Here is a 20659-nt window from a genome sequence, read left to right on the forward strand (position 1 = left end):
CAAATAGGGACTGTTGGTAATTATGCCGATTCCGAGAGAGAGCTGATTCTAGCACTAACACTGTATCGAGTTAATAGTGATTTGACGGCAACTCCATTGATTTATACTTATACTTGTGAGTTAGAATCTGTCACATAGATTTTTCTTAAATGCACTGTGTGATTTTTCTAAAGAAACCTGGAACATGTCTTTTGCGTCTTTGTAAAGCTATGCAGTACACATATCCTCCACAGGGTGGCAGTGTGCAATTCCAAGCTGAGAAACGTGTTGGTGAAGGAGCCGCTCTACGCAGTGTTTCTGTGTCTCGGTAGCAGGAAGTGAGCGGCCGGACTACACAGGAGGCACTGCGGTCGTGAAGTGAGTGGCAGCGTGTTGTGAAGAAAGTGGTGAAGTATCAAAGATTTGGAGAATGGCAGATCTGCTCGCTGAATATACTTCTCGATTTCAACAGCAGGTCAGCACTACAGCCCAATAACGGGCAAAAAGAAAGCTTTGGTTTGTGTGATCGGTTCTTAAAAACACGTCAACGTGGACTTGGTTCTTTCTCCCCTCTGAAGCAATGTGGCAGTGAAGTAACTTTATGGTTTCTTGTAATCCCATAAATCATTAGCGAAACCTCTGATTTTTAAAAACACGCTTCCACTGTAGTTCCGACCAGTACACTATGAATGGAAACGTTTATTTCCCGTAGGAATGTGCACGAAATAGTTGGTCTTGATTAAGTTCACTTTGTTCACTGCTAATATTACCTAGTGAAATCTAATGAAAAGTAAATCTGTGTATGTTGGCCTATATCATATTTGAAGTTAAATGCGTCAGATTGTTGACAGTTCTTTATTGTCAATCGCTGTGGATTAGTGCGCCAATTAGGTCAGTATCGACACTTGTTGAGGAGAATAATTTTAAATGCTAGCCTACAATCTTTGCATTATTTATTAAATATATATTGAAACAGTATTTTCATATTACAGTAGCCTAAATTGCTGTATAGTACTTAATATAACCATTATAGTATTTTACAATATAAACACTTGCAAAAAGTAATGTGAAATCAGTATGTTGGTTTAGACTACAACATAACGTAAGATGCATATTAAAGTAGTTTAATTTTTAGCACATTAGCTAAAGGAATATATTACATTGAGCATAAATATTAAACAAAACCTTAATCTGATTGTATCTGCTGGGAGGTGTGAAATACCAGTGTTCAATTGATAAGAAGGCATTTCAATGTAATCTATACAGTACTTAATTATTACAATTATCATCTGATTTCCCATAAAAAACTTACTCTACGATTTACACTCCTTGAGTGAAAGTGAAACCTAATTAGCTTTGTGCCATTCCAAAGAATCAGTTTAATTATGTAACAACATGAATTTGGATTCTTTCTGAAAAGTACATATACTGGATGGAAGGTGTGAGTATATTTAATTAAAATAAATAATCTGCCCAAGAAGAAATTATAAAAGCCTGGGCATTCATAAAGCTGACTAAGCTAAATAATGGGCTTTACCAGGATCACGTAGTTCTTGAAGTTGCAATTTGCAGATATTCCTGTGCTTTTGTTTATTTAGAACATTTGAAAGATTACGAATGAATAAAGGCCATTTGTCCCATGGTGCTCCTTTGTTTACTTATTTTAACCAGGAGAGGGAGATTAAATCTCTTTCGGTTGAAATTGAGAAGCTGAAGAATCCAGAGACACTGGGACCTCCATCATACATGGAAGAATTAAGAGAAGAAAACTCCAAACTTAAGTACCGTTTGAATATCCTTAAGAGGGTGAGTGGTTATGCATGTGTTTTTCTTTTACCTTATATATTCAGCACACTTCATGTCTGTACTTGATTAGAATGATTTTGTATTTCACTGACCTTATCCATAAAGAACTTGCTACAAAGTGCATGCCATTTCCTTACAAGTTTGATATTTATTGGATTCTTTCTTGCAAGAATGAAAATCTTGTTAAGTATGCCATACAACAAAAAACAATTACATTTCCAGCATTCTGTGTATTAGCCTGGTGTGCACAATAGTTTGGGAGTGCAGTGAGAGTATCTTTGCCTAAGCTAATCAATCATGAAAGCAAGGAAGTGGAATTAATTGGATCAGCACTGGGTCTATGGTATGCTTTTTTTGCTTTACAGAGTCTTCAAGAAGAGCAAAGTGAATGCAGCCAAAGCATGATCAACATCAACCAGCGGCTGCAGGAGGTCTTTGGCAATGCCATACGGGCGGCCTACCCCGATTTGGAGAACCCCCCCCTAGCTGTGACCCCCAACCAGCAGCCAAAATTCGGGGACTATCAGTTCAACAGTGCTATGGCCATGGCTCAGGTAAAGGCAGTCTCCATGCTTGCACTGTCAGAATGTCACTAAGATTGGTTTAAAGCAGCATCTAGCTCAAGGCTACAGGAATGACACAAAGCCTGGATCTGAACACTGAAAATTTAGCCTCTGAAAATTGGAAACCCATTTATTATAAAAACACAAGGAAAATGGTCTTCCCTGATCATTGCACTGTGTTGTAAAGTATGTTTACACGACTGCTGTGGTCAAGTTTCTAAGGTGTCCCATTTTGTGAAGTTGCAAAATGATGCATACACTTTTTGTACTTAATATTTTATTAAAAATATGGAATGCTAAAACTGAAGATTTTTAAGGGTAAGGGATACTTTAAAGTAAATGTCATCAAAAACTAAAGAGAAAAAAGTATTCAGACCCCCAACTCAATATTTGGTGGAAGCACCTTTGGCAGCAAGTGTCATGACTGCAGGCTTTAAAGCAACAAAATGTGAAAACTATGAGATGGTCTGAATACTTTTGCAAGGCAATGCATGTGTTTTTTAGAATGTATTTGTTATTGATACACCTTATCTTATTATGGTATATAAAAACTCCAACACAGTTTTGAAATGTTTTATTCCAAGACCTCGTTATTGTAGTTTGAATGCACATGGGTGTAATGGCTCTGTTGAACAGTGCTTTCGTACTTCAGATGATGAAGGCGAAGGGACAGAAGGTGAACCCGAGGGAGATTGCAGAGACTGTAATGAAAAACATTCCAGACAACGACATAATTCAGAAATTGGAAATTGCTGGTCCAGGTAAAGCAGGCATTACAAACCCAGATTGTGTTTTTTGCATTTGCTTATGGATTTTTATTGCCATTTAATATGCCTTCCATGCACTGACACCATACAATATGTGGGTGGGATTCTACAATACTGAAAGAGTCTCACCTCTAAAACATGATTAAAATGATCTGTCCTTTTTTTCCTCTCTAATTTAAGGTTTCATCAATATTCACCTCAAGAAGGACTTTGTGTCAAAACTGTTGACAAACCTACTCAGGAATGGTGTGAAACCTCCTGCAGTTGAAGCCAAGAAAAAGGTGACAATGAATTGAAAGCTCGTTTCTGGAAAGCACTCCACTGTAATTCCTTTCCAACATAACCCATAACCTGTCCCAGGGCTCTTGGTGTGTACAAATGAGCCTGTTGCGGTGACATAATTTCTTCAAGACTTGATAGTCTTTACTTTACTCTAATTATAGGTAGTGGTTGACTTCTCCTCTCCAAACATTGCCAAAGAGATGCATGTGGGTCACCTTCGGTCTACCATCATCGGAGACAGCATGTGTCGGCTCTTTGAGTTTTTGGGACATGATGTCTTGAGGTAAATAATGCCCTGCAGTTCAAATGTATAGAACGCCCATCTCTGAGGGGAGTTATACTGGAATTTGAACGTGCACATTTATGCTTTTGTGTTTCAGGCTAAACCATGTTGGCGATTGGGGAACCCAGTTTGGAATGCTGATTGCTCACCTGCAGGACAAATTCCCTGACTATCTGACAGTGTCTCCCCCTATTGGGGACCTCCAGGGATTTTACAAAGTATGTGTACATGGGTCTTAATAGTTGAAAGTGTTCTGAAATCAAATAAGAATGAGAAATATGTGCCAGGAAGTTACAGTGGCTTTCAGAAGTATTCACCCCCCTTGGACATTTCCACATTTCATTGTGTTCCAACATGAAAACAGAATGCAGGGAAAGAAAATGTATTCAACTCAAACTTCATAACAATAATCTGTTATATATGGATGTACAACATATGAACAATGTGTGGATATATTGAGGACATTTCCACATTTCATTGTGTTCCAACATGAAAACAACATGGATTATGGATTTAATCAGGAGTTTTTGCCACTGATCAACACAGGAAATGTCCATGTTGTCAAAGTGAAAAATATAATCTGCAAATTGGTCTAAATTAATTACAAATACAAAACAGAAAATAATTGAATGCATAAGTAATCACCCCCTTTGCTATGACACACCTGATTGAGCTGTGGTGAAACCATTTGTCTGTAGAAGACATGTAATTAGTTGAATAGAGTCCACCTCTGTGCAATTAAGTTGTGTAACATGATTTCAGGTTAAATACACCTGTCTCTAGGAGGTCCCACAGTTGGTTAGTACAATTCCTAACAAAACCTACATCATGAAGACGAAGGAACATTCAATCCACATCACAATAAGGTTTTTCAAAAGCACCAATGAGGTGTAGGATATAAGAACATTTCCAAGGCATTGAATATCCCCCAGAGCACAGTAAAGTCCATTATTAAGACATGGAGAGAATATGGCACAACTGTGAATCTGCCTAGATCAGATCAGCTGTCCTCAAAAACTGAGTATCTGGGTGAGAAGTGCCCTAGTCAGGGAGGCCACCAAGAGGCCTATGGCAACTCTAAAGCAGTTACAGTCTTCCACAGCTGAGCTGGGAGTCACTGTGCAGACTGCAACAGTAACCCAGGTGCTTCACAGAAGTGGCCTTTATGGGAGAGAAAAAAAACTCACATCAGATCTCGGCTAGAGTTTGCCAGAAGGCATGTGGGAGACTCTGAGACCAAGTAGAGGTTAATTCTATGGTCTGATGAGACCAAAATTGAGCTTTTTGGCCTCAACGCTAAGTGCTACATTTGGCGTGAGCCCAACACCGCACATCATCCTGAGAACATCATCCCTACCATGAAGCATGGTGGTGGCAGCATCATGCTATGGGGATGCTTCTCTGCATCAGGGCCTGCATCAGGGTTGATTACTTATGCATTCAGTTATTTTCAGTTTTGTATTTGAAATTTAGAACAAGTTGCAGATTATATTTTTCACTTCGACATTATGGACATTTTCTGTGTTGATCAGTGGCACAAACTCCTGATTAAATCCATTCTGATTCAATGTTGTAACACAATGAAATGTGTAAAAGTCTTAAGGGGTGAATACTTTTCACTGTAATTAAAATCAACAGTGCATTGATTGATTTAGTGCCATTTATTGTTCATTCTTTTCTAATGCTAAAGCTTGGCTAGGTTTACTATGCTTTGACCCATGGCTGGGGTCCTCATAGGGATGTCGGGGGTGGGCTTGGAGTGCTTGACTGTGCGTCACCAGCAAAACAGGGAAAGACCAACCCTCACTCCGTAACCAAGCTGGCTGTGTCCAAGTATTCTTATTCGAGATTTACAACACATCTGTTTGGGCTGGGCGCAAGATGGTTTAAGAAGGGGTCACAGAAGTGTTTGGGATCCCCTTGCCTTAGTATTACCTTGACAGCTATCACACGGCACCAGCTGTACTTTACAATGGCAATCATAGTTCTGACTTAATCTGGCCCTAAGCCTGTTAAGCCTGTATCTCTCTCTCCCTGGACTGCGGGGAAGTAATGCAGGAGTTATGATTTTTCAATCCCTGTTTCTTTTTTAGAATCCAGGGAGATTTTTGTGAATCCTCTGCTAAGCATGGGGAATTGGCATAACATTAAAATGATTCTACACATGAAGGGATATGTTCTAATAAACCATGGCAATTATCAATTTTCTGATAGAACCCCACTGAAACTGCAGAGGCACTCTAACAGTAGTTTCAAGCTAATGCATTTAAAAAGTTACTTTAATTTCAAGTGTCCATTGTGTTTCATTTCTCCCAGCAGAAACTATAGAGGCTGCTGTTCTGAACTGTAGCAGGCATACTTAAATGGAATGTTATTTTAATTAACTAAAATCTTTCATCCTAGCTAAATATAATGCACTTTGAGATCCACTTTGAGACAGCACTGTTAAACTTAGGCTAAGACACTGGAACTGGTCATTACATTTAATTATCCCCTTTTATGTACAGTGCCTATAGTCTACACCCCCTTGAACTTTTTTCTCATTTTGTTGTCAGTGCCTGAGCTTCATGTATTTAAATTAGGATTTTATCCAGTTAACGCAGGGGGTTGGAAACTTATCCAATTATGATATTTCAGTTTGTGTGTGTGTAATATATATATATATTTCACAATAAAAACTTTTCCCCCTTAACAGTGTGGAGCTCGGTGTGTCATACACCTTTGGCAGCAATGAGCAATGACAGCAATGACAGATGTGAGTCAGGGATAGGTCTCTACCAAATTTGCACTCCTAGATTTGACAGTATATGACCATTCTTTACAAAACTGTTCAAGCTTTCTCAAGTTCCTTGGGGAGCATTGATGGACAGCAAAATTCATGTCATGCCACAGATTACTGAACAGATTTAGGTCAGGGCTCTTACTGGGCCTCTCAAGGACATTAGCCTTTTTGTTCCTTAAGGACCAGTGTAGTTTTGGCTGTGTGCTGTGGGGCATTGTCATGCTGAAAGGTGAATGTCCGTTTCAGTTTCAGCTTTCTAGCAGAGGGCAGCAGTTTTTTTGCTCAATGATTATTCTATACTTTGTTCCAATTATTTTCCCTTCTGTCCTAACCTTTCCACATTTTTTTTATCCACTTGAAAATTGTGGGGTAGGATGTGGAGATAACATATATTATTGCATTTAATTCTAGGCTATAAGGCAACAAAAGGTGTATTTTGAAAAGTTTCTGTATATGCATTTGTTTTTTGTTTTTTTTGTTTCATAGGAGTCCAAAAAGCGTTTTGACAATGAAGAGGATTTTAAGAAGAGAGCCTATCAATGTGTAGTGAGGCTGCAGAGTAAAGAACCAGAGTTCATTAAGGCCTGGAATTTAATCTGTGATGTGTCCAGGCAAGGTGTGGAAGATGTTTGAGTTCGGGCTCTATCCAGAGATACTTACACTTCATGCAAACTTTGAGCCACTTTACCAAATAGCATGTACCTATGTCTTGACAACCTGTGACTAGTTATTTTCTCTAAACGAAAAATGTATTGCTGTGCAGTGTTAGGCAATGGTATCCTTTTTAAATGCAACCTGGTAATTAATTCTCTATCTTTAATTCTACATTTTGATGTTAACCGCTAGCAAGAGTGAACATCCATATAAACAAATGAAGAAACAAACCCCTACAATATCATGTATGCTTTCACCAAAGTGTTGCTTTCTGGTGGTTAGTTTAGTTTAGTTACGGTGTATAGTTTATCTGATGCTGCCTCAATTAGGTCTCTCTCTCTTGTGAAATGATCTATTGTGTACAATGCCCTGGCATGTTTGTAAACCAGTGCATACATTTTTCCGTAAAGAGTTTCAGAAGGTGTACGACTGTCTGGATGTCAAGCTGATCGAAAGGGGAGAATCGTACTATCAGGATATGATGACTACAGTTGTGAAAGAGTTTGAAGACAAAGGTACCAGCTACCCATTGTTTGGTTGTCGTCTTTAGTTCTGTAACGTATGTAGATATAGCCTGTTTTTTAACATTAATTCAGCAAGAAAGCATTGACTGATAACTACATTGGATCATCCCACAAGCAATACATATGTTACCCTTGTTATATCTGATTATATTTGAGATCTAATATATTTGTAGTTAGTAATACAAAATGCTAAAATACCAGAAAGTATTAGATTTTTAGATTAATTTGACTCTGACTCTTTGACTCTTAATTTTATATTCTTGTAATTTAATTTAAAACAAAAATGCATGCATGTTTCATTTTATTTTTGCAACTGTGTTTTTCCAATTGTAATTATTTAAATATTTTTCACTTTAATGAAGGAAGTAATTTTCTATTCTTTACACATCCAAAAACCAAAACAAATTCTGAAGAGAAATGAGTAGAACTTGGGAAGTTCTTGTCCTGTCCACTAGGGGGCATGGTTATCACAGAAATGTCCCAGTTCTGCCCTTCTTTCTCTGTGCTGTAGGTCTGGTCGAGATGGATGAAGGACGCAAAATCGTGTTTACCCCTGGCCTGCCCCTCCCTCTGACTATAGTGAAGTCTGACGGAGGGTTTACCTACGACACCTCTGACTTAGCTGCCCTGAAACAAAGGCTGATGGAAGAGAAGGCAGACATTATCATCTATGTTACAGACAGCGGGCAGGTATGCCTTTATGTGTGGAAGATGCTTCTAAAATTAACCATTGTTACATATTACCTCATAGATGCATGTCCAGAGTTGCAGGTATAAGTATTGAGACCACTGACTCAACTCAACTCAATCACCCATTTAGAAAAATCTGTATTCATTACACTTCAGAGGAATATCATTGGTAAGTAAGTATTGTTCAAGAATCAATATTAATTAAACCAAGTTAACTGGTACAAAATAAATGTAACAATAGTTTTTGCCTGCAACTATGTATGTGTGTATATACAGCTTATATATATTATCTGTCAGTGTTGTATATACTGTACTAGTTTACTGTACACCCTGCATTTGCTATGGGTGCATTTACTTCACTGTTCGTGGAGACTGCATTTTCTGAAACCCAATCGATGTTTAATGTTGACCATGAAGGGAACACTGTAAATATCAGCAATACTTAACAAATCTATCCTGGGTTGTCCAATAGAACAAGGTCATCCTTTAATGTGTTTTGTATAATTTTGCCCTGAGCCTTCAAAGTCTTTTAACAAGCTGAATTTATAGTGCGTGATATTGAACTCCTCAAAACGCCGCTCAAGGATTATGCTCAATCAGCAGTTTTAAGATAGTGAGGTCCTGTGGAAAATTGACCGGGGCCTTTTGTTTTTGTATTGTTTGTATTTTTCTTAATCGTTTTTTGACTTTTTGTGTTGTTAATATGCCTTTTAACAGATTTTGAGATTTCTTAAGGCAAAGGCAAAGTCGCTGTGACTCCAGTTGAGGTGCTTTTACTCTGTAGTTTGATCGAGACTTTAGAGTCATGATGTGCTGGACAAGAAAAGATATCTGATTCAGAAACTAGCAAAATATTTGTGCCTGCTTTAAAACATAAATATTAATGGAATAGCCCAGATTTTACCAGATCCTTACAGTGAATCATCTCATAGGTCTTCATTATCTGCACAGAGTCTACAGATGTACAAAATATTATGTTTAAACTATGTAGCCCAAATGATTCAAATCCCATTGCAAATAAATGAAAGACAATGACATCAGACTATAGATGGGTTAATGCCAGTTGGCTGACAGGTTTAAATGCAGGTTACCCAGGGTTTTAATTGAAAACGAAGAGCCCTAAAAAAGACTATGATTGCTTTTAATGTAAGAAGAAGACTGATGACTGTGCCCATGACAGTATGCACTGTGGTTACGATGCATTGTAATGTGCTTCCTGTTTCAGGGGGTGCATTTCCAGGTGGTTTTTGCAGCAGCACAGATGATAGGCTGGTATGACCCCAACGTCACCCGAGTGGAGCACGCCGGGTTCGGAGTGGTCCTTGGAGAGGACAAGTGAGCCCCTTTGTTAATGTTGAGTTGTGAAGAACCAGTCCTACTTTTAAATGCCAAGTTAAAAGCTGTGCACTTGGAAATGAATAGTTCATATTCTTGTCAATGCCAGCAGCATCATCTGCACCAGGTCCTTTGTGACCCTGAGACTAAGCTACCTAGACACTGTTTGGTTTGTCTGAATCTGAAGCTGATTATAGAGAGATTTTCACTTTAGTTTTTAGCCTTTATGTGCCAAGTTTCAGTAAGTTTTGAATTGGTGATGCTGCTCAAGAGGGAAGCTAATGTATAGATACTGTATTGGGAATTAATGGACAATTAAACTGTTATAGTTCATTTTGAAAGCTGCCTGCAAGTACAGGGTCTCTGTTCCTTTTGAATGAAGGAATTATATAATTGAGTCCTGTACTAATCAAACACTCAATGGCTGATCTAAATTCCTGTAATGAAAAGGATGAGAAAAAGAAAAAAAAAATGTGGTCCACAATCCTTTATGCATTAAAGCTGTGTAACCCTTTTTAAGTCATGATATCTGTGGAATAGATTTACATCAATTGCTTAAACATGTGTGTGTCGTTAAAGTTAGATTAAGTGACTTTCACATAATTGGGAATCAAAATCAATAGCCTACTGCAGCTTATTAGGACCAAACTTGGGGCCTCCTGCCTCCTGGTTGACGATCTCTGTATTTATTTCAAGCTTGGGATTAAGAGGGACCTCTGAAATCTGCTGGACTGTGGCTTTCCAGGAGCAAGGTGGGAGACCTCTGCCCTAGGCTATCTGTGAGAGCTTACAATCCTCTCTGTATTTTCAGGAAGAAATTTAAGACTCGCTCAGGGGATACAGTCAGGTTAATGGATCTGCTGGAGGAGGGACTGAAGCGATCCATGGATAAGCTGAAGGACAAGGAGAGGGACAAGGTAAGGCACAGCAGAATCAGTAAGCTGTGTCGGCAGCAGGGAAACGAGGGAAAGCCCATGCTTAACAAGAGTGTAACACATCAGAGGAACATGATGTAGATCACAGTAGAGGTCAAAGGTTAAAAGCTCTGTAAACAACCAATCGTAGGAGCTTTATTAATGGAGATGTACTAGATCTAAAGAACAAAATTAATGGAACACCACTGGTACAGAGAACTGTTTAGTGTTCCCTTTTCCCACATATAGCATGTTTAGCAAAAATATAGATGCTATTTATTTTTGAAAAGTCCTTGTATTACACACTGGAAAAGCTGTTCACAAGCTATCATCAGGTACTGTTGTTTCTTATGCTTTGAGTAAATGTACAGACAGGCATGGAGGGGTAAAATATCAGTGCTTTGCCTTTCAGATTAAATTTGCAAAAGAGCCCAATTCAAACGGGAGGGCTCTTTTGCAAAGTGCAAACCACAAATTAGTAAAATAACATGGAATTAAATTATGAAAAAGCTTATTTTTGCTCTTACAAAGAAACATGAAACAGAGCGGCAGCAAGAAGGTTTACACATTTAGCCCCTAGAAGCTGCCATCCAGTGTAAGGGAGTCCGTGGGTTTACATTTATCAGTGCCAATGAGGGGTCCCAGCATTTTTTATTTATTTATTTGCACTTTTATCAGTTGAGTCTTTTAAGCAGGCAGGGAGGCATTTGAAGAAGCATTGGTAATATGTTTTACTAAGCCTGTAATTGTCAAGGATATTGAAAGTTACACATGCTGCATTAAATTATGCAGAAAATTTAGCAAGCATATAATCACAGTCTTCCCAGGGGTGTAATCAATTTATCCAGTGTGAGTGTAGGAAGCCAATTTTGATCTATTCTAAGATTTTTATTTTGTTATTGCACCCACAGACAGTTTATTTAAACTTTTCAAATGTTACTACTGCAGGGCTGGCAAGATTCCCAAAACTGCCACCTGTTCATAAATTATCATTAAAAAAAAAACAAAAAAACGTGTATTTCCTGAAGCCCTTCTTCCACTTTAATTAGAATAATTCCTTTCATACCTCCCTCTACTTAGTGGCATAAATGCACCTAGTGGGAAAAAAGACTTTCAAGGGCAAGTGTGCTATTTAGACTCAATCAGATAGAATTCTGTTCCAGAGAAGCCACTAGGTTGGAAAGGCCAGGCACAAAACTACAGGTTTAACCTATAAAGAGCTGAGAACAAAACCACAAGCAATCAGTGTACTTTGGAGCACTGCTGTCTTGGAATTTGAAAAGAATTCAGCGTGAAATTGAAGTAGTTTACAATCACGGGTTATTATTTATTTTCCTTTTCTATATACCAAGGGAAATAGTACATTTTTATATAGTAAAATTAAATAAATAAAAAAAAAAAGACAACTTGCATAGAATACAATCTATATTTAAATAGGGAAGATGACATTTCTGTGACTTAGCCTCATGTGTCATGAAGAATCTGCAGGAGAATTCAATTTATATATGTGGGGGTGGGGAGGGGGGACCACAACGAAAACTCCTTCAAGGGTCTGTCCTTGAATTTAACAGTGGCGCACATGTTAACCTATCTGTCTGTGTCTCCGGCTTAGGTGCTCACTCCCGAAGAGCTGCAGGCGGCCCAGACTTCGGTCGCTTTTGGGTGCATCAAATACGCCGACCTCTCTCATAACCGCATCAACGACTACGTCTTTTCCTTTGATAAGATGCTGGATGACCGAGGGAACACTGCTGCCTACTTGCTCTATGCCTTTACCAGGATAAGGTGAGCAAGAGCATTCCTCAGAGTGCAATACAGCCAGGCAGGAAGAGACATCGAGGACGGGTGCTCTAGCAGAAGCTCAAAATGCTGCCTTTTTACAGTTTTATAAATCCCTCACCTCAAATTATTTCCTCTTCATTAGGTGGAGATAGGAACAACAACCCCCCCAACACACACACCCCCACACACCCACACCCACCCTTCTCCCCCCGTCAGTTGATGACCTTTTCTAAGTCAATAGCTGTCCTCTATGGTTGCAGTGCTTTCAGCTGTCTCTCATGTCCTTTTTTGGGCACAGCGGGAGGTGATTTCTTATCGGCAATCTGGGGCAGGGAAGTGCTCATCAAATAAGATCACTGACACTTTTTAAGTGACTTAGGCAAGTTGATTCACAGTCACTGAAAAACATCCCTTTCATTGATAAACCCTGTGCAGGGTGATGTTTTTCTCCTCCTGCCTCCTCCGTCTTTTTTGTTACCTTTATTTTGTATTCACTCTTGCACCTTTGACAGTTTTCTGAACAGTTGAAACTGTTAATCGAAGCACAGGGCAGCATCTTTGGTTGAATAGCTGGATCTAGGTGATGCAGTGACTCAGTGTGTCCATGCACACTGCACACGGCCAACTGTAGGGTGTCTTTTGATGCCCCCTAAAGGTTTCAGTCTTCTTCAGTCTCTCACTACAGAATCATTATGATCAGGCCATGCCAGAATTTATTTCACTAACGGCAGCAGTTCATTAATTTTAATGGATCGTCAACCTAGCAACTAATACATCTAAACATTGTGTAGAAAGTGGTGTCCCAGAGTATCTCCCACCAGCTTAAACCTGGACTAATACATTTCATGGACTCTTTTTAACGTTACTCAATTGATCCTGAGGCTACCTTCCTGTTACTATCATGATGAAGTTAGCACAAATCCAAAGTTAAAGAGGTGCCTTGTTTCCAAAATATGATTTTGATCAGATTTGTTTTCCAAATTTTTATTTTATGCCATTCTATATAAACACACACCAATTAAGTGGGAACATCTTGGGGAGGCCCTCATCCAACAGTAGACCTACAAAAGCTGCTGATGATGCATACATACACAAACATATCTGTGAAATAAACCTACACGTGTATAAAGATGCAGATTAGTAAAACATAACAGATGTATAATTAGTTAATGTATAAACCTGGCTGTATTACAGAGTAAAGTAATCTAATAACTTTAGAAGTACTTAAAACAAGGGTGTCTTTTTTTTTATACTGAGTGCAAAACTTTGTTGACTTGTGTTTGGAAGACATTCAGTGAGGTCTTCTCTTTCTTACTTACTTAAAGGTCCATCGCACGGCTGGCAAATATCGAGGACGCCACTCTGCGAAAGGCAGCTGAGACCACTGAGTTGGTGCTAGACCATGAGAAGGAGTGGAAGCTGGGCAAATGCATCCTGAGGTTCCCCGAGATCCTGCAGAAGATCCTGGAAGACCTTCTGCTCCACACTCTCTGTGACTACCTGTACGAGCTGGCCACCACCTTCACCGAGTTCTACGACACCTGCTACTGTGTGGAGAAGGACCGGCAGACTGGTACGTGGAGTTGTATTTGGCTGAGTTTACATGCGAGTTACATGCAGATTTTAAATTGTCCCTCACACAAGAGCTTACCATTTTTCTGCATATGGGCTTACTGTATTTATTAGCAACCCTGTTGCTGTAACCAGGTGTGTTTTTTATACAGGTTACAGCAACAGGACACATTTCATGCGGCATGGTTAAACTGGCATTACAAAATTACGAGACACAAAGCTGTGCTAAAACACATACAACGATAAAGAAAACATAACAAACATTCTGATTATATATTTTTGGCCATATGTTTTAATTCCATGTTTTCAAATATTATTATTGATGGTGGCACAGCCATAGCCTTTTTCAGAGCAGTACGGCAAGCAATTCTGGACACAAACACTAATAACTTGTTTACATAACACAGTTGTTATTCAGCCATTCAAAATAAAGAGCAACATTTAAACACCCATGAAAATACAGCCTCTGAAAAGTCCGATAGAACAGCACATGGAGTCAATCTAAATCCATGCACAGCTGAACATAACTACTAACTCTAAAATAACTTAAGAAACATGAGAAAGTTTACAAACGAGAGGAGGCCGTTCGACCCATTATGCTCGTTTGGTGTCCATTAATAACTAAGTGATCCAAGGATCCCATCCAGTCTCACTTTAAATGTTCCCATATTTTCAGCTTCTACAACATTGCAGGGGAGTTTGTTCAGATTGTGATGCCTCTCTGTGTGAAGAAGTGTCTCCTGTTTTCCGTCTTGAATGCCTTGAAGCCCAATTTCCATTTGTGTCCCCGGGTGCGTGTCCCCCTGCAGATCTGGAAAAGCTCCTCTGGTTTGATGTGGTCGATGCCTTTAATGATTTTGAAGACTTGAATCAAGTCCCCATGTAGTATCCTCTGTTCTAGGGTGAAAAGGTGCAGTTCCCTCAGTCTCTCAGTAGGACATTCCCTTCAAACCTGGAATAAGTCTGGTTGCTCTCCTCTGAACTGTCTCTAGAGCAGCGATATCTTTCTTGAAGTGTGGAGCCCATAACTGTACACAGTATTCCAGATGAGGTCTAACTAGTGCATTGTACAGTCAACATTACTTCCCTTGTTCTGCATAACTTAATTAAGTCACTCCAACAAGTATGTGAAATTGACTTTTTATGATCAAATTGTATGATTACCACAAACTAGATTATTGGGCCTACTTTTCTGGTAGGCAACTTTCATAGTATTGCATATTGAGCAAGATCTTTTGGAGATGCTACTGAGAGTACTGATAATGAATATCAATTGGGTAAAATAGCCGCAAACCAGCTTCTTCTCCCAGTCCAAATGTCAAAAAAGGCCATTAATTGCTAATTATATTTCCAGCTATATCTTCATAAGTGGATGAAATTGCAAGGAAGTAATTTAAAATAGACGTTTGTTCTTGGATTGTAAGATTTTTAGGGATGAAAAAGTGATTCACTTACAGTCATCCTCAAGGTTACGTCGTAGTTGGTTCTTAGCCCAGTGACATTAGTCCAGACCAGCTTTCCCAAACTGTGGTACATGGTGCATGACGAAAGGAGTCCCTGGGTCAAAAAGTTCGGGGACCCCTGGTCCAGACAATATTCATGGTATTTCCACACTCCATACATTTACAAAAATAAGGACACAAATGGAAATTGGGATTCAAGGCATTCAAGCCAGAAAACAGGGGAGAAAACTGAGCTTTTATGCCAATCGAAAGTTTTAGCAAGACAAAGTTTGTATTGATAAAGTAGCAGTACCATTAAGAGCAAATTTATAGTGCTTGCCTCTGGCAACGTTTGTTGATGCATGTGAAAGTGATTAAAACCATGAAAAACAGTGGTCCCAGTCAATCCTTCAAGAAACCAAGCAAACCATTATAAACCTATAAATTAAAATCAGGATCTTTACTACAGCCATCCACCAAAGGAATAAAGGCAGAAATACATTTCCCTGCTAGTACACATCAATGTTTTGGGTAATTTGAGTCTTTTTCTCCACCTGTATGGGTCTCTCAATTTGTCCTCATTAAGTTTTAGGTTTTAATGATCCAAAACATTTTGCAAAGGCCTGATTTGAGATTGCTGGCAAGTCGTCTTGCAGTTTTCAACCTGCAGGCAAAATGTCCTACCTCGCATGCTAAATTATAGGCCACATTAACTACAGCAGGAGATTAAAGACTTTAAGTGTTTTACAAGTCTATAAAATACCAACATGATGCATGGGTTTGAAGAGCAGTTTTAAATAATTTTTTGCTAGATACTGTAAATATGAGTGTTGCTATTTTCACCGTTGGTGCTTATGGAGCCTATCTCTGCCCAGTGAGGGATGTGGGAAAGGATCACTGTGTCATTTTCCAGTGGACAGCTGCAGCGAGGAACATTTCTAATTAGATTATTTTTGGCTAAATATTTGCTGCGTCTCGTCACGGTCTGACGCTTCAAGTCTTTGTAAATGACAAGCTATAAATAACACAAAGCAGTTGTGCTAGATCATGTGGAAGGTGAGAAGAATAATTCCTCTGGTCTTGTCCCTTGGCTCCCTTGGCTTTACATCAAATCAGCTTCTGAACATGTCTTTTCTTCTACATCCTCCATCTGGAGTTGCCAAATTGTGCAGTGTAGTGATTCACCTATACATTTTCTGTACCTGTAGCAACGCACCAGAGAAATTGGCAGCACAGACGTTGGGAATTTCAGTCACAGTTGGTTCGGATATAACTCAGATTTGATATCCTAGCTTGCCACCATTGTTAGAAGTCTTTTGGGCTAGACCCCTACAAATTACAGTAGTAAAAGTGGTCTCAAGTATGGAATAATCTGGCACGGATGTCAAGAATGCTCATTTAATGTTCACCTGCATTAGACCTAAGAAAAAGCTTATAAACTGGTTCAGTTCAGTGAATAATGTGTTCAATTAACAAATTAAGAGCTCATTTGGGGAAAAAAAACGAAGCACTCGAGGACTGCGTCTGAAGAACACTGACACACAGTCTCAAAAGGCGGTGAATGGTGGTACATTTTTATAATATTTCAGAGAGCCGGCAAGGCTATTGAGCAGCTGAGGAAGAAGTCCGTTTATAATGAGATCTGTGTAGAGCACATTGCTGAGGCCTGAGTGCAGTGGTTAAAGAAAAAGTCTACAAATTCATGTCTGGAAAACGCATCGGAAAGATGAACCGAACAACAGCCCTCCCAGCAACTCCCAGCTGCGATCAAGAAGACAACATCCTTGTTTTATTGCATTCATATTTACTCATGGGTGGCCATTACTTAATCAAACAGCTGGTCACGTCGGAAAAAGAAACCCTATTTGGTGTGTCAGTTTTTCAGTAGTATTATCATCTTCATCATCATCGGTGGTCATTTAACGGATGCTTTTAACCAAGGTGACTTGCATGGATTTTCAAACAATAACATACAATGTGAAACACAATACACAACATTATAAGGCTGATGACATCGCTGTAAAACAAATCCTCCACACACTGCAGCTCATAGTATTTAGGGAGAAGATCAGATCCTGATGCTCACAAAGTATCTGATCAGCAGGTTGTTGCTTTGGGATGGCTGAGTCTTGACCAATGTGCATGTTTCTGCTCTGTGTGTCTTTCTGCAGGTGAAGTGGTCAAGGTGAACATGTGGAGGATGCTTCTGTGTGAGGTGACGGCTGCAGTCATGGCTGAAGGGTTCGATATCCTGGGGATTAAGCCCGTTCACCGGATGTAACCACCCCTGTGCCTTTTCATACCAACACACCAACGCAGTCTCTTCACCATTCACCTACACCACCATCACTTTATATTTTATTGTATCTTAAATAAAAAATAAAATAAAAAGCAGGTGTTGCAAAAGAGTTTGGCGCTGCATTCGTCAGCCTTCATATAAATGTCACCTTCCTAACAAGAGATTGAAGAACTACAGGAAAGGCTGCCAAAACAGCAGTAATATTGACTCAGGCATCAGCGATCAGTACTTTACTCGTCACACTTTATTACAACTTGATGTGTACAGTTGACCCTCCTGATTCATACAATAAGTGTACTCTGCACTCCAGTGACTACAGAGAAGGGTGAGTGAATGGTGGAAAGCAGATGGTTTTGTGCTAAAAAAGAGCAGTTGGAGAGTTGGCTCAGATTCCTCAAATGAACATCCGCAAGCAGGAAAAAATCTATTTTGTGTGTGTGTATGTCTGCACAAAATATGATGTATATAGTGATTTTAAAAACGGCCAAAATGTCACCAAGTTTGATTTATGTAACCAGATTTTTTGTTGTATTCTTAAAGGTGCAGAAAGTGGATACAGGACACATTTAAAATGTATAATTTGTAAGAAGTCTATTAAGTACTATGCAATCAACTTCATTTGTGAGTGACTACTTCATATATAGCTGTTCATGTATTTTTTCCCCCGAAATGAAGGCTAATTGTGTTAACCGCACAAATAAAATGTTCCACGCCATTTTATTATTAATAATTTTACTTTTACATACACTGCACCTGAAATCGAGTGCATCTTTTTGTTTAAACAATTAATTTGAGCAGACTAGTCTGGAGTTTAAAGGAAGAACCTGTGGCCCTTGAGAACTGGAGTTTGAGACAGCTGTTCTATATACCATCCCAGTTTAAACCCTTGTTTCACATGAGAAACCTACACGCGCCTGCCATGTTAAAGTAAATGAGGACATGCATACAAGCTTGTCCTATAATGCAAGGAAATGTAGTTATTAAAACCTGCAAGTGGGAATAGAAGGGTGTTTTCAATCCTTTTCCAGGGGTTCAAGGGGTTCCCCTTGTATCTTGGTCTAGTTTAGATGCCAGCTGAGCTTTAGATGACTTAATTGAATCTATTTATTAGTGTCAGAAGAATGCCATTCAGTAGCTGAGAGCTCAAAAGGCAACAAGAGGTTTGAGGCCCACCAATTTGATCCATAACTGGGATTTAATTTAAATACGATGGTATAATTATTTTTGGTACTCGATAGGCACGACTCGGTATAGCTTGATGTCTCCCCCAACTCCATCACCACTACCATGCCGGCATTTTCACTTCTATCTGAACCATGCTAAATTCTTACTTGTGTTTAAACCTTTCACTCTTGTTTTCAGTGGGTTTACATTTGAAATTGCTTTCAGGCAGACAGTCGATGAAATGTAAGAAGAATGGAAATAGGTGACCCTTAAGGATGTTGGTGCACAGGACAGAGACTGGATGTGTATCCCAACCATGTAGTACCTTCCTTACAAAGTCACTCTTACAATCAGGGTCAGCAGTTAGGCATTGAAATAAAATAGAGCACATGCAGTTTACCAAAGAAGTGAAAGGAACATTTTGCCTTTGCTTGCCTGCTTTGTGGGATGGGGAAGAGAGAGGGATAGCTAGCACAGCAAACAAGTAATTGAAAATCCCAATCAAATTACCTTGGGTTTCCCCAGCCTTTGTCGCTAATCATAATTTGAAATGAAAAGAAAATGGCTAATGAAAAGACACAGCACCTGCTTTAATATTTCAATCAAGAGTGCTTTCTCCTAATTCAACACTTCAAAAGACTCCACAGGGTACTAAAAAGTGTCGATAAAGACATTAACACACTGTTAATTTATGTTTCTCACAGCAGGGGCTGGCAGGTACAGAGGCATTCAAATGCATGCCAAAATGCTCCGTCCGAACCCTTTTAGTTGTTTTAGTATAAATTCACATGAACACTGTCTGGGAAGTGCTGTGCAGGGTATGGTATTCCTTGATGTGACACACTATTACACAAATAGATTCACAGGTACTCGGAAGCTATCTTTACTCATTTCTGCTGCTGCTCTTACAGCTTTAAAATGCCACACCAAATCGTGCTACAGTAAACAATCCTGTACACCAACCAGAAATAAGAAATAATGGCAAATTACATTCAGAATAGAAACCCCAAAACAATAAGTTAGAGGCATTTGTTTTGTTTATGAATATATTTTTAGCCTTTCAGTTCTCTAACTATTGGAACTTCTTACATTTAAAATGTAATACCAGCTTCTTTTATAAACCAAAAATTATATATTTGTTCTTAAATGTAAATTACTTCAATTCAGCAGAAGGGGAAGGAACAAACCGCAGGAACAGACGTTCTCCAGGGCTTGGTGCCCCTGCATTTTTAGGTGAAGTGCGTGGCAGTTTATTTTTTATGATACACATATCCAGTACTCTATAAGTACTCGGCATGACTAATGTCCCTCCCCTTCCTTCCCATCACCACTGAAACATTGTCACATTTTTTTATCGATGCTGAAGGTTTACTTGTATTTGAACCTCTCTTAAATGACCTCACTATGTATTCTAGAAACTGTGACAGTTCTGTCTGCAGCTTACCAAATACATTTAATTCAATCCCTTATCTATATATAGCTGTCAGCCTTAATGCAACCTTTATTTATTTTTTAGTTAATTTTTTAGTTAATCTTCTCAGAAACAAGACAACTTGTAGTATACTTATGATTCCGTTATATAACCTGACACTTGGGAGCTTATTTTGAAAATAAATGATATACACTCACCTAAAAGATTATTAGGAACACCTGTTCAATTTCTCATTAATGCAATTATCTAACCAACCAATCACATGGCAGTTGCTTCAATGCATTTAGGGGTGTGGTCCTGGTCAAGACAATCTCCTGAACTCCAAACTGAATGTCTGAATGGGAAAGAAAGGTGATTTAAGCAATTTTGAGCGTGGCATGGTTGTTGGT

The 20659-nt window shown here is 39.0% G+C and overlaps 1 protein-coding gene across 2 annotated transcripts; it reads left to right on the forward strand.

Moving 5' to 3' along the window:
* The first annotated feature begins 306 nt into the window (after positions 1 to 306).
* On the forward strand, positions 307 to 18389 carry rars1 (arginyl-tRNA synthetase 1). Of its 2 annotated transcripts, none has more exons than XM_066716452.1 (15): positions 307 to 454; positions 1651 to 1785; positions 2151 to 2339; positions 3001 to 3109; positions 3296 to 3396; positions 3559 to 3680; positions 3778 to 3898; positions 6949 to 7078; positions 7527 to 7631; positions 8152 to 8330; positions 9556 to 9665; positions 10477 to 10582; positions 12192 to 12364; positions 13687 to 13934; positions 17547 to 18389. In XM_066716452.1, the coding sequence occupies exons 1-15, from the start codon at positions 410 to 412 to the stop codon at positions 17654 to 17656; spliced, it is 1983 nt and encodes a 660-aa protein (XP_066572549.1). In that variant the 5' UTR covers positions 307 to 409; the 3' UTR covers positions 17657 to 18389. The 2 variants fall into 2 exon arrangements, with proteins under 2 accessions (XP_066572549.1, XP_066572550.1); XM_066716453.1 differs by having other exon boundaries at positions 320 to 357.
* Positions 18390 to 20659: the final 2270 nt, after the last annotated feature.

Source organism: Amia ocellicauda, chromosome 11 (assembly GCF_036373705.1).
Source record: "Amia ocellicauda isolate fAmiCal2 chromosome 11, fAmiCal2.hap1, whole genome shotgun sequence".
Lineage (NCBI taxonomy): Eukaryota > Metazoa > Chordata > Actinopteri > Amiiformes > Amiidae > Amia > Amia ocellicauda.